Raw genomic sequence first — 15393 nt, 5'->3', positions numbered from 1 at the left:
TCATTTCAAAGTTTCTCAATTGCTCAAAAAACAATGACAATGTAAAATACACAAACACTTCTAAGTGCAAGGACCAATTGGACAGATATGCAGTGTAAGTGACCATATGTCCTGTTTTCACTCAGACACTCCCTTTTTAAATACTTATCCCAGGCATAACATCCATTTGAGGCTGTTTGCAGAAACCAGCATCCCAAGGTAACCTCCTTCTCCCCCTGTTCCCCCTACAACTCTCCAGAGCTCTGTTTTTGCCTCCTATACTCCACCCCTTTCCCACATGCACACTTTTTCTCTGGCATGCTCAACAGAGTTCAGCAGAAATCAGACCTTTGCATACGGCAGACAGTGGGGGAGAGGGGACATTGTCCTGTTTTGAAATTCTGGAAATACAGTACCCCTATATCTCAAGCCAGAAAGAAAGCCAACAGACAGTGAAAGCAGTAATCAAGCCAGAGTGGCATAGAAATGTGGCAGATCCCCGGTGACAGTCACATGCTTCAACTACAAAACCACCTTTCACTTACTGACTCTCTCACTACGCACCTTCCATACCAATTGAAGTAGCCATCCTGCAGAAGGAGGACAATTGGTTACCTGTGCATTAGCTAGCTTCTGTAATAAATTTGGCATGGATCCTGTGTAATTAAAAATCATAGCACAGGGTTCAAGGGGACAGAATTAGGATGATATAGACCAAGGTGGGCAAAATATGGCCCATGGGCCAGATCCAACCCACCAGGCAATTCCATCCAGCCTGTGGGGCCCCTGTGTAAGCCGAAAAACAAGTATCTTCAGCCCTGGCCTTCGGCTGCCCCTCTGAAAGCCAGCACCTCTATGCAGGAGGTACCCACGCCCCATATAGCAGCAACTCTGCCTCTGGTTGCTAAGCAACCAACCTCCACTTCAGCTTGGCCTTGAGCCAACAGTGTGCCCTTGTTGCGAAGAAGGCTAACAGCATATTGGGCTGCTTTAGTAGAAGCGTTGCCAGCAGATCGAGGGAAGTTATTTGTTCCCTCTATCTGTCACTGGAGTACTGTGTCCAATTTTGGGCCCCCCAGTACAAAAAGGATGTAGACAAATTGGAGAGAATCCAGTGGAGGGTAGTGAAAATGGTTCAGGAGCTGGGGCACATGACATATGAAGAGAGACTGAGGGAACTGGGCTTATTTAGCCTGGAGGATAGAGAACTGAGGGGGGATTTAATAGCAAGCTTCAGCTACCTGAAGGGGGTTTGAAAGAAGATGGAGCTAGACTGTTCCCAGTGGTGGCAGATGACAGAATAAGGAGCAAGAAGCTCAAGTTGCAGCCAGGGAAGTTTAGGTTAGATATTTGGAAAAACTTTCTCATTAGGAGGGTAGTAAAGCACTGGAACAGGTTACCCAGAGAAGCTATGGAATCTCCATCCTTTGGAGGTTTTTAAGACCCAGCTAGACAAAGCCTTGGCTGGGATGATCTAGTTGGGAATGGACCTGCCTTGAGCAGGGGGTTAGACTAGATTACCTCCTGAGGTCCCTTCCAACCCTAATTTTCTATCTTTGTTTTAGGTCAGATTATTGTAATTTATTACATGATAACAGAATATCAATTAAAATTGTAAATTAATATATAACAATTGCCTTTTTAAAAGTAAAATCAATTCTATTATCTATGATCATAACACATTCATGCATCATTAACTGGGATTGGATCCTACAGCATCAGCACCCAATCATATATTTTTAACATTTGCATTTAATATTCATTTTATTACATGTCAGGAGAAGAAAGCTGTTGTCTTTTATGAACATGAGGAGGATGTGTAACAATGATATGGTGGGTTACGTCTACATGAATAAGCTGATTTTATACACAGCACACAAAGGCATTTCTGGTCCCTGGGACAGTGACTGTATGACTAGAATTTGGGATTGTATTAGGAGATTGCTGGATTTTGTCACTACTTTGTATAACCTCTATCCAAGATATAAGGATTTTCTTAATGCTAAATGTTGTGAAGGCTACAGAATTAACACCTATCAGCAGAGCTCCTTAGTATAAAAATAATGATCACTCGACTCCCAACACAGCACATACTTGCACAGGCCAAAAATATTTTTAAGAGCAATAGAAGAATCCATTTCCTCTCCATCCGGTCTGGAGTGTGAGCAAAGTTTGAAATACTAAAATAGACTCTGGAATAGTTCATGCCACTGTTTGCAAACCAGATCTGGATCTTAATGACCTTGTTAGTTCCCCAATGCCCAGGTAGCAGCTGTGTCCAAGAGTGGTCCTCCCCTTTCCTCCTTCCAAGAGGAACTCTGAAATAGTTGAGGGATTGTCTAACTGGTGTCACTCTTATTACTTCTTGAAGCAACTTTTTCAATATTACTTATAATTTATGAATAACTTCTCAGCCTTGTTCCACAGAATAGCAAACATTCATTTAAAGTGCAGAAAACATGTTTTACTCAATGTATTTCCATTATTATACTTAAAATTTTACATTAAGGTAGTTCATACTACCCCATTATTATTTTAATAGCTGAATATCTTTCTAAATGCCCCATGATTCAAATTTAAATACAGAAGTATAGAAGGCTACCTTCTTGCAAATACAGCTTTATATATATTGCGTATTTATTCAAAAATCGTTTGTCAAAATGTTGTACCACTAGAGGCTGACTTTTCAAGAGAAGTGAAAATTACTTTAAATTGATTGTAAGAGGGGTGTCAAAGATACAACCTGAAGGATATGGCCTGCCAAGCCACATCACCCGGCTCATGATGCTGGCCTAGGATCTCCATACATGGCGCAAACATGACTAGCCCTGTGCTTAGGCCCAGGACATGCACCACACATGACATCTGCTTCATAGCCCACATTGCACGCAACACCCACATGGAGCCAATCCAGGATCCCCCCTCACATGCCAGATCCACTCCAGCACCCACAATGCCATGAGCTGCATGAGATGCCTGTTTCAGCTAGTCTGAAGCAGGTGCCGCATGTAGCATGCATGCAGCAGACAGTGTGTGCTGCACAGTCCCAGACAGACTAGAGCTGATGCTGGATCTGCCATAAGGGAAGAGGGGTGTCATCTGTGGTACAACTCATATCCCGATTCAGTCAGAACAGGTGCACGTTGCAGCATGGTCCCAGACCAGACCAGAGAAGGTACAGGATATGACCGGGGGTATGGACCCAATCTGGCTTGCAGGACCAGTCCTGTGCTGTTCATCTGGCCTGTGGATTGTTCCCACAGCATTCATCTAGCCCACAGGGTCAGATGAGTTTAACACCCCTGGATTATAACAAAGAAAGCAATGGTATTCTATTAACTCTTTCTTGGTAACTGAGCTATGTATATCAATCCCCCTTAACACAGAGAGTTTGAACTTTCAGCAGGACATGTTAAAAGGCTAAGACATATCAGCAGAGTCGTCCCTAGGGGTATGCAGGGCCCAGGGAACATCAGCCTGTGCGGGGCCCGGGGGCAGAGGGAGGAGGATGCCAAGTTGCCGGAGTCAGTGGCACTTGGCAGCAGCGGCGCATGGCAGCTGCGGCGGGACCTATACTGCACTGACCGCCGGGCCCCCCAAAGCGCAGGACCCAGGACAGTCGCCGGATTCCACCCCCACCACCACCCTGGGGCTGGCCCTGCATACAATAGCAGGTAAATGCCTCCTGCCTCTTTAAAAATGGAAAGAATTTGAATAAACAAGCACTGGAACTCATAAAAATCCTTTTGAAACAGAAAAGCCATTTTTTTGGGAGCCAAAGAAGAACTGATATTTTATATGGGCAATAGATTTGTACCAGCATTTTAACACTAAACTGGTCAAAGGAAATCAATATAGGTAAAAAATAAAATACGTTTTACAGTTTGGTTTTAAAACCTACATAGTATGCCATTCTTCCATCTCCTCAAAACAATATTTTCCTGTCTGATTTTTGTTTTACTTTGCTAACAGGTTAACATAATAGGCTATCCTAATGGGCTGCAAAGAAATAAAGCCAGCAATTACTGATGCAGAGAAAAAGTTGCTTGCCTCAGTTTAAGGAAGGGCATGTGTCATCACATCCAGCTGTGAAGCTGCTATGTTCTATGACAATTAAAAATCAAACAAACCCAATTCATACTTGTCACATCTTGTACTGTATTCATAGATAAATCTGGAAAGAGTTTGGGGAGTCAGATCGATTTCACAATTTAACTTCACAGTGTTTCAACTGTTCTTGGCTTCTATAAATATGGTAAAAGTTATGAACAGAGAAAGCCTGAAGGGATAACTTGCTTTTTGCTAGGAAGCTTAACTCTAAAAATGAAGTACTGTAAAGGGGATGACAATAAACTGCTCTTGGAGATCATCAGATCTTGCATTTCTGGTTTCCTCCTTGCATTCCTGTCTTCTAAAAATATAAAGGCCTCAGAATTTAACTTCCCCTGACCTGACAATACTAATTGAAAACAATAAAAGTGAAATATAGTTGGAATAACTTTGAACATTGAACACTTAAATGATTTTTAGCAGCAAAAAGAAGACAAGATTTCAAGGGCATGGTAAACAGTGAAGGAGGATGATACATCAAAGAGGATGTGTGAAGTACAGGTTTGTCAGGAGTAGTCTCAATTGAGTGCAAGGAGCAAACTCTTTAAAAAGGATGGAAATAGAAATGGAGAACAACTCCAGAAAGCTATGTAAACAGTATGTTCCATGAACTTTGAAATGAAAGGAAAAGCAACATCTTCTTCCCTTTCCTTGACAAATCTAATCTTGCTTCACTCATCTCCACTCAGAATGCTACTGCAAAGATCATTTTCCCTGACTGTGACCTTTGACCATTACAGCCCACTTTTTGCACCCTCCCACTGACCCCCTCCCCTGCTCTATAGCAAACATAAGCTACTTGTCTTCACTTTCATGGCCCTCTATGACCTTTCCTCACTCCACCTCTCATTAACTATCAGTCAACTCATGTCCTATAGGATAATGATGCCAATCTCCATCACTCCCTTATTAAATTTTCAAACAAGAGCTTTTATGCTCTTTCCCATTCTTGCCCCTTGAAAGGGATTCTCCATAAAAATCTGTAAAGCTGCCTCTCTATCCTCCTTATGACTTTGATTTTTTACCATCATGCCTCCAAAGAAAAAGAGAAAACAAGAGAAAAAAGAAAAAAAAAAGGAAAAAAACAAAAAGAAAAATTTTAAAGCAGTTAGGTTGCTGGTATACAGACACCACTGTCTTTCATACTAATAGGTTGTGCCTTACTGGTTCCTTCTATTCATCTATCAGTCTGTCCATGTTTCTTTTGTCTTAGAGTTTTTAAACCCTTTAGGATAGGAAAACTGTTCTTTTTTTATAGCACTTAGCATAATAGGAATCCTGGTTAAGACTATCAGACACTATAGGAATATAAATAAATAATAATTCAAGAGAGATTCTGTCTACTATTTTCTTACAGTTTTTAAAATAAGACACCAGATAAAAATAATAGAAATGTTGAAAAAAAGATGTTAACAAGCAGTATTGGTATTAACAATCTGTAACTTGCTTCAATCATTGTTCCTTTCTTTAAGCAAACATAAAATAGTATAGGAATTACAACCAAAATAACAAATGGATGGCACATCTGCAAGGATATCTGTTTCACTCCTTCCTGCATTTTCCTCTCACACACGGAATATGATGTTTTTCCAGCTGAGTACCACTCTGCAGAATATTACTGATTTCTCTTTTATTGAATAATGGGAACAATATTTTTAAAGATGTCAAACAAATTAATCATTTTTGTGAAAGACTGTACTGCTTAAGAGTAGTCAGTTTTTTCCCCCTGCAAATACTAAAGAGAAGGGAATTACCACTCCTGTGTTAACATATTATTTAACTAAAGCAGAACAAAACAAGGTAACCTGTTACAAATTTTCCCAACTTCATGGTCATAATCCCCAAAGGTTGGGAAAGTTTATTCAACTACCCAATTAGATTTATAATTCAGTCTCATAGTTTACAGATAATAGCAGGCTTCAAGGGTCACAGAAACGTTTTGAGGAACTTTTATTCACTAAAGTTGAGCTTTATTAAACCATGACCTACTTCCAAGAACTCTTAAGCATTCCTTGCATTCCTCCCCAACATGGAAAGACTGTTTATCAGGCACAGCTCCACAAATGGCTGGGAATTTTTGGTCACACTTTCACTACAGGTTCAGGAAATTATGCTGCTTTTTTTTTAATGTCAGTGATTCCTAACATGAAACAGAAGGCTCTTTAACTCCGATTTAAGAAGTGAATATGACCCAATATTTAAAACAATGTGGCAACCTTCACTGCAACTTACACACAGAACTAAAGCATCCCCACTTATACCAAAAAGCACCATATGATTGAAGACTCTGACCCCAAAAGATCTTACAGATAAAGGGTGTCATCTCTTCAGGAGAAAGTGCTCATCATATGCAGAAAAAAAACCCTATCCAAGAAAAAAAACCATATTTTTTGTAAGGTCTGGTGGCATTACTAAAATAAGGCTCTGAAACAGCGGTTCTCGACCTATTTTCCATAGTGGACCGCACTGGAGCCTGGCCACGCCCCCTCAGCTCAGACCTGTGGAAGCAGCAAGGGCCATAGGCAGAGAGAACAGCAATGGCCATAGGCATGCATCACCCCACCCCCCAAAGTCCGCAGAGGAAGGGACAGCAAGCTGGGGCTGTGCTCGAGCCAGGCCAGGTTGTGAGACAATCAGAACCTGGCAGCTCCTCCAGGGGCAGTTCACATCACTGCGCACACTATGGGGAAGCCAGGTGTGGAGGCAGTGAGTTGTAGAGGTGGGAAACAGGCAGAGCCCAGCTTGCAGCTGCAGTCCACCTTTGCCCCGTGCAAAAATCGGGGCATTTGCCCCCACCCTTGGCTCCCCAGGACTGCACCATGCCTCTGGAAGAGGAGCTGGGCCTGAGAATGGAGCCCCAACCAGGCCCGATTGTGGGACAATCCCCACAGTGCAACATGAAGCGGGGCAGAGGCAGGGGAGATTTGCTCCTGCCCCTACCCCACTGCCTCCTGCACTGGGGGGGGGGGGTCTTGATCTCCCCTCCCCCCCCCCCCGGTAAAGAAACTTACCTGCCTGCTAGGCCAGCTGGGGTCCTGGCTGCACACCACAGGGTATCCAAGTGTGTGTACCCCTCCCCCTGATGCAGCAGCTTGCAGCTGGGCTGCCTTCTGGGCATACCTGCTGCCCCCTGTGTTTGGGGGGGCTGAACCAAGTTAGTTCCCCACCCCTTCCGCCACCTACAGCAATGTCATACAGAATGATATTAGGTACACTTAAAAAAATTGAATCCTTCCCCCTTTTTCACCCCTCTCCCCAACAACCCTATTGTATTTAGTAACATAAGCTCACTCAATCAAAGAAAAGGTTAAATGTGTTTAAACACATCCATGTTAGGAGTTTGCATCAACATAAATAGAACTGGTTTATCCGTGTAGCTAAATCAACACACTTTGCTAGTGCAAGAGCAGTTTTTCCCAATAACTTGTTTTTCAGAAAGGGAATAAGATGCAACATGCACTGCACTTAAAATTTTGTCCTCCTTTCTTTACAAAAGAGGTGAACTTTATCAAAACTCTTTATAGGAATAAGACTTCTGTATACAGAATATATAGTTATTATTCTTTTATCTTTGAAACAGATAATGAGGCTTTAGTTTAAAATTTATGGAAGATTCCCTTATTATTCCATAGCTCTAAGAATAAGTGACATAAATCTATTTTTATTCTGTTTAATCTCCCCTGCTTGAGTGCTTTGCAAATACCAACAGATTTATAAGCTTACACCACAAAAATCCAACCTTATAAAAATCCTATAGATGTTTTACAACCAATAATAAAAGAAACACAATTACAATTAAAATGTATATATAAGAAAGGGTTACGTCGCTCTGCAAAGAAACTATTGTCCACCAAAATGAAATATTAAAGTGACTAGGATAAAGGGATCTTGAAATTCAAGAGTGATATAGTAACTCTTTTTAGACCCAGTGAAAATGCTGCAATCCCCGTTCCTACATACTTCACATTACCAAGATTTGCCAAGATTACTGGATAAATTTTAAACAAAACCAACATTTTCATATACATTATCTCCTTACTACATAAGCGAGGAAAGAAAAACTGTCCAAACACAAAAGCAAATTTATGTAACAGATTTATAAAAACTGGATGTGGTAAACCCTTCTTATGTTATACTGAACTGTTTAATAGGATTCCTAATAACCAGAGATAATCCTATTGGTTTTACTTCAGTGTTATTTATAAAACAGTTTGGGCTTAAGAAGCAGTCTGCTGGCTGATAAAGGCCCTGAAACATGTAATTATTGTCTTGCCAATGCATATATAGAGTATCTAACCCTCATTCATCAAGTTATGCTATATTCGGATATGTTTTGTCTTGTGTTGTTTAATTAAACACTTTTAGAACAATAACTAATCTGAAATAGTAAAGTCTAATGTTAATTTTATAGTCATGTCAAAATTATTACTACATGAGTGTAAGTCAAGAAATTTAAAGTTATTTTGTCCCTCTTTTCTCTTGCTTCCCATAGATAACTAAATTACTATAAGGGATATATTTGGTAGCCACGCTGGTCCAAGACAAAAAGAAATGCAAAACTCTAGAACTTGGTTCAGAGATAATACCTTTTATTGGACCATCAGAGATAATACCTTTTATTGGACCAAATAAGTTGGTCTAACTTAGTAGGTCTAATAAAAGGTATAGTCTCTGAACCAAGAGTTTTAGAGTTTTGCATTTCTTAAATTTCTATAATGCACTCAGCCAGAGGCTACATTTGAAGACTACTGGTGAAAAACAAGATGGTCCACCTTCTTAGTGACCATATGGTGCACAATTATTTAAGTACTGCAGCAAAAACTACTCTGGCATCCTAATCACTTCCTTATGCAACTCAGGGTGCCAAAAGCTTTACCTTTTCAGGTTCTAGTTCTCTAAAGCAGCACTGCAACAATTGCAAATAGTCATAATATGAGCATACTGAGAAACTGGTGATAGAGTTTTTTAAGGAAGGATGGAAATGTCTGACTTCGGAATTCACTTCCCAACTTGGTCCAACAAAGCAAGAGTTTATTAATTATAAAATTGTAAACCCTATGTTCACTTTGGCTTTGTCTGGGTTCAAAAGTGTTCAGAAAAGAAAGGAAAAACATCTCTACCACCAGACTGTAGGCACAAGTAAGAGTTCTAGGCTGAAATTCTGGTGCCATAGAAGCCCATTGCAGAACTAAATTAACTTCAGTGGAGCTGGGATTTCATCCTTAAGTCAACAAGGTTCTGACAGCTTCTGGTCCAGCTTTGGCTTCCACCAGTGGTAAGGTCAGCAAAGCTGAACCAGTAGTAGTAGCAGTGGGACTGTTATGAAAGAATTTCCAAATGAATGAATACAGAGTGCCAGACAGAGACATTTCCTCATCATGTAACTGATTGGAAAAGCAAAACCAAACTGATATTTTTAAGAAGTAGAGGGGAGGAAGGGAGGAGTTATTAAAAGTAGTTTGGGCTTGCTCTCAGCGCAAAAGACCTTGCCAGCAAGATGTTAATCTTAGTTTAATCTTAGTTTGCTAAATACGTGAACCTAGAAACTGAGACATTTCTACAAGCAAAATAACAACATACAACAATGAATTTGTCTCCAAAATGAGAAGGGAAGAGGGGGAAGGAAAAAAAGAGGGGAGAGAGAAGTCTTTGGAGCATTTTAAAAACTCACCCCATATATATTTCATAATGTAGATATATTTGATACATCTACAAGCTAGCATCTGGCCAAAGTTTTGGATTTTTGGATGCTGCAAACAATGGACAGTATTGTTTTTATTGACTGTACTGTTAATCATTTCGCAACTAAAACTTTACACAACCCTGCAGATATACCAAGTAAACTCACGGATGTATCAAACTGAACTATTTGTTTTGGCAGGGTAATATTTTACAGTTACATTTAAAATGCTTCTAAACAGTTCTCTCCCACTACTGAGAACACATTTCTACATTCTTCAACAAATACATGTAAACTATAGGTTTGCTAAGGCACAAAATTGGCTGAGGAATACATCCTTATCATGATACTACTTTTGTGAATGGACAGGATTCATACTTGTTACATCTGCATTCAATTATTAATTATTCAATTATTCCACCATTGAGAAACAATAAAAGGTTTTGTACTTTTATGTTCTGGGTGAGTTGCACTAGTGAAGATTAGTGTACTAGCACACTGTGAAAACTGATATCCAGCCATGGAGAACTGGTGTCTGCAACAATTCGTCCAACCCAGAGCATGAATGTGGCACTCTCTAGGAGACGACAGGATACACTTTGATCTAGTACAGGATAAGTCAAACTAAATTCTGAGAAACCATGATTTAATGTTCTGAGTCACTTTAAGTGACAGAAGAACTACAATGAAACTACTGTCAGATTTTGAAATAATATTGGACCGTAACCAGGGTCTCACAGTTGACTGTCCAAGTGCTTTACCCATTGACCTGTCAACTCTCACTCCATTTGGATTAGCTTTAAATAGCAGTTTTTCAAAGTCTCTTTTGCAAAAGGATTTTGCTACCTGTTTTATTGAAATATGTAAGAAAGATAACGAGGTGATAAGTCATCACATTAGCAGATCTTCAGTAAACAATTTAGATGGCTAGTAGTTTTAAATGTTTGAACAGTAAAAAATACTGGAATCCAACAGAGTTTGCTGCACTGCAACCTAATTTCCCAGGTTGAAAGGAAAAAATGGAAAAATATAGAAAAAATGTGTGATGAATGTATACTACTACTTTACTGCAATATTCTGTATACTGTATTAAGGTGCCAAAACAGACCAAGGACTTTTAGAGAGGTGAAGTGCCAAAAGAAACATGAGTAAATTTCATGAAAAAACTTACATAAAGATAGGCAAAACAAAGTAAGATAGTGTTAAATTTGACATTAATTATTTTTTTTAAATACTGTACAGAAAGCATACAATGCTGTGCCTGTCTCACTATGATCAGACCTGAGGAAGAAAGTCTTGCATCCAAAAGCTTGTCTAACTCTATCCCAACTACAGAGTTGGTCCAATAAAGGAGATCACTCTAAGAAATTGTGTATAGAAAAGAGATGCAAACAATAAAGAATGAGTCCTTTCTAACAGCTGTCTCAATGTGCCAAGATTACATCAAATAATTAGAAAATAACTGTTCTGGGGAAGAGGAATAAACCCTATTTTTAAAAACCTGCAGTTATTTACATAAACCTTTTCACTTCACAAGGAGAGTATGACCTGCAACATGTTGATTTGTCTTTATTGTGATGATTAGAATAATGTCATTTTGCATTTTATATCCCTGCCTAAATGAGCACTACTTTGACTCTGAAATATGATGACAAACCAATATATAATTAACTTGAAGACAAACTGGCTTGGCCTTCTTAGCAGGAATTTCTTCTTCCTGAGCTTTAAGCCAACATTACATTTGTGACATCTCATGACTTCTCCTGTATTATTGTCTGTGTGAAGAGATTCATAACAATCAACTGCTATGAACCCTTTTTTTTTTTTGCTTCTGAAGACCAAACAGCCGATGCCAGATATCTGTGACATCACAGAAGCCAGGTAACAATATCTTAGAAACTAAAGCAGATTTAAAAACTAGGAAAGTTTGTTCCCTCAATGTATTTCTCCTTTTCAGTGGGTCAGAACATGTACAAGGCCTACTAGAGCAGTGTTTCTCAAACTGTGGGTCATGACCCAAAAGTGGGCTGTAAGAATTTATGAAAGAGTTGTGAACAAACTTTAAAAATGGATTCTCCTTTAAATGAGAAAAACGTGGGAAAAGGTGACTTTTCCCTTGCAGACTGGCAGAGCTTCAGCCTACACGGGTCTGCTTGGGGCCCCCCGTTCCCCCCCACCCCATCTCATATACTGGGGGGCAGCATGTCAGGAGTGAACATTGGGTTGGGACTGGCCATCGATGTTTACAAATAGGTCCTGGTACAAAAAAGGTTGAGAACAACTGTGCTAGAGGCCAGGAACTATGGAATGCTCTAGCTGAAAGTTAAGATCTGAACCACAAGGTCAACGAAACAAGATCATGCCCAGTTCTCCAGATGTAACACAATTATACATTGCATTAAAGGAATTTCTGAGTATCCATACTGCAGATGCTCCAACTCTGACAAACCTCAGAATTCAGCATAAAATACAGAGCCTTCCCCTCCTCTTGAACGCAATGCTCTGAAACCCAAGCAGATGTGATGGAAACGTACTCGGGCACCTCATTTCTCTTCCCCTCCGGAGAAGTCAGAGGGTTCGTTCAGAACCGACTGGAAACTTGTTTTCGGGTCCCCTCGCCCAACACCTTTATGAACCCAACCTTCTCTTGAAACTCTTGATCTGGGCCCCATCAGATAACCACAGCTTTTCTTCCTCTATGGCCATACAGGAGGGGATATGGAATTATAGTGCTACCCTAACTCCCAGCTTGTTCAAAACCTGCAGGCATCGGTCATGTCTGCCCCAGCATGAAGCTCTCCACTGGGGAGGGGGTGTGTCCTCAGGGGTCTGCCGGAAGGAGTGGCTGGGGAGGGCGGTGCTGAGCTTGAGAAACTTGCACGGGAGCCTCCGCGCTGGAAAAGCCAGGGCTTGAGGGCGGTGCCTGAGCAGGGCGCACCTCCCACCTGCAGCCTCTGCCGGAGGAAAGACGAGGAGCCAGCCGCGCCGCAGCAGCCCTGGGTACCACTGCCTGCCGGGCTGCGGGCGGGGGGATCCTGGCACAGCCCTCGGGGCCTGGCTGCTGGGGGCACAAACACACACACACGTCTCTCACACACACGCACACAAATCTCACACTGGTCACACACACAGGTCTCACAGGTGTACATACTAGTCACACACACACAGGTCTCTCTCACACACGACACGTCTCAGACACACACACAGGTCACATACTAGTACACACACTGGTAACACAGGTATACACACTGGTCGCACACACGTCTCTCACACACACACGGGTCACACCCTCACAGTGGCGCGCAGACGCGCGCGCGCTGGTCCCACGCCCCGAGGCCGCTCCCCGCCGGCGGGGCGCGGGGCAGTGCGGAGCAGCGGCGGGCGCAGCGCAGCCCGCGGCTGTGCGCCCCCGGGGAGGCAGGCGCAGCCCGACCCCCGCAGGGGAAGTTCCCCCGGGCCGGGCTCGGCTCTTACCTTGGCTGGGTCTACAGGCTGCTCGGGCGTCGCCGCCCCTTGCTCTGCCTCCGCCGCTGCCGCCGCCGCCGCCTCGGGCTCGGGCTCTGCGGCTGTCGCGGCCCCGTCCTGCGGGCTCCGCGCCTCTGCAGAGCTGCCCGCGCCCATGTTCCCGGGCCCGGCGCCGCGGGGCTCCCGCGCCGCACCACGACAATAGCGCTGCCCCGAGCCTGCCCCGGCCGCTGCGCAGTCACTGCAGGAGCGCGGCTCTCCGCAAACTCCTTTCAGGAACAGAAGGAATCGCCTCCCCCCCCGCCCGGCGCTGCCTCCTGCTCCATCACATGAGCAGAGCCCGGGACACGCCTTGCAGCATCCACTCCGGCTGATAAGGAGCTGGGGAAGGAGGGAAAACCCAGCCCCTCCCCGCCCGTCTCGGCCCCTCGCGGCCAAGTTCTCCCTGCGCTCCTGTGACAGCCTTTAGGTCCCTGGAGAGGGGTGGGTTTGGGAGGACGTCCCACCCTGATCACATTGGATTAATGGGCCTTGGTGCCATGACTGGCTGCGCAGTGTAGTGACCTTCAGCTCCCTGCTCCCCCCAGCTCTCCCCTGCGCCTCTCTGACTAAGCATTTCTCTTTCCTAAAGCCAGGAGGAGGCACATCCAAGCCGCCCTCTCCCTTTGCAGGAGCAGTCAGCCAAAGGGAGTAAGAAGACCAGAGTCAAGCCCACGGCCTAGCCTGTCCCTGGATTCAAATGCAGCAGTCCTGCCTGCCTCTCCTTGTTCCATGTTTCTGTGACAGTGACCTTGCTCAGAAGTCTGGGCACCTGCTAGGAGATGTATAAGGTTGTAGCCATGTTGGTCCTCTGAGGACATAGGCAGACAAGGGTCTCTGGGTAAATCGGGTATCTTTTATTAGACCACCTCAGTTGGTTTATCTGGTGTATCTGTTTAGTTAAACTCAGCTGGTCCAATAAAAGATACCAGTTTTACCCAAAGAACCTTGTCTGCTAGGAGGCGGACAGGCAGGGTTCCTGCCGCAGGGCCGACCACCTAAGAAGTCCCTGACCTCAACAGTGTTAGGCCTGCTCTACTCTGCTGAGAAACCTCCAAGGAAAACATAGGTGCTGAAAGGTGCTCTGCCTGAAGGAACTGAACTTGTTTAGTCTGGAGAAGAGAAGACCAAGAGGGGATTTAACAGCAGGCTTCAACTCCCTGAAGGGGGTTGCAAAGAGGGTGGAGCTCGACTGTTGTCAGTGGTGGCAGATGGCAGAACAAGGAGCAATGGTCTCAAGTTGCAGCCAGGGAAGTTTAGGTTAGATAGGAGGCACAAGTTGCTCACTAGGAGGGTAGTAAAACACAGGAAGAGGCAACCCAAAAAGGTTTTAGAATATCCACCCTTAAAGGATTTTAAGCCCTGGGTAGACACAACCTTGGCTGGGATGGTCCTGTTTTGAGCAGGGGGTTTACTAGATCACCTCCCGAGGTCCCTTCCAACCCTCATTTTCCTTGAGTCTATGCTTCTATTCCCTCAGCACATCGGGCTCTGGGACTTCCGAGGCTTTGTTTAGAGGAAGACATCTAATTCCCCTTCACAGAGATGTAGATTACCACTTGAGATATTTTGGCAAAATCCCATTCTGAATAATTAGCTGCTTTCTTCTTTCTAAATGTTACTCCCATGTTCAATCTGAAAAGGACTTCCCCATGTAAAAAAAGGAGTGCTGTGCCATTTGTGGAGACTGGTTCCTGCATTCCACCTCCTTTTATAGTCAGCAAAGTTCCCATTACGAAGTTCTGGGAATTATTTCCATAGCCCTTTGGGAAAATGGGCTGTGTGTCAGTGGACACATGCAGAGATAAAATAATACGTAAGTTAGTCCTAACTAGTTGGGAAACAAAAACATTAATGGAAACAGTCCTGTCTTTGCTACGCATATGTGTACAGTTTGGGGAAACTGGATTCTCATGATATAAAATAGACAGTGGGGAAAGGAAGAAATCCCATATTCATTTTGCTGCACTGAGGCAAATGGTCATGATTCTTGCATTTAATTGGCACTGTCTCACAAAAACAGAAAAGCTGTTTCTGAATTGAGCCAAAACCTTCCATTAGGAAAAACAAAGCAGTCGGGACTAAAGAGCTATTGGAGTGAAGAGACATCAATGTAAACA

General features: G+C 43.1%; 1 protein-coding gene across 1 annotated transcript in view; it reads right to left on the bottom strand.

Moving 5' to 3' along the window:
• The window catches only part of AKAP12 (A-kinase anchoring protein 12), a 107460-nt gene extending 93878 nt beyond the window's left edge, over positions 1-13582 (bottom strand). The window contains exon 1 of the mRNA XM_090041414.1: positions 13244-13582. Within this exon, the coding sequence (XP_089897540.1) occupies positions 13244-13390 (147 nt within the window). The 5' untranslated portion in view covers positions 13391-13582. The remainder of the gene's footprint in view (positions 1-13243) is intronic.
• Positions 13583-15393: the final 1811 nt, after the last annotated feature.

Source organism: Crocodylus siamensis, chromosome 1 (assembly GCF_052110815.1).
Source record: "Crocodylus siamensis isolate JL-2025a chromosome 1, ASM5211081v1, whole genome shotgun sequence".
Classification (NCBI taxonomy): domain Eukaryota; kingdom Metazoa; phylum Chordata; order Crocodylia; family Crocodylidae; genus Crocodylus; species Crocodylus siamensis.
This window is presented reverse-complemented; position numbering and strand designations above follow the sequence as displayed.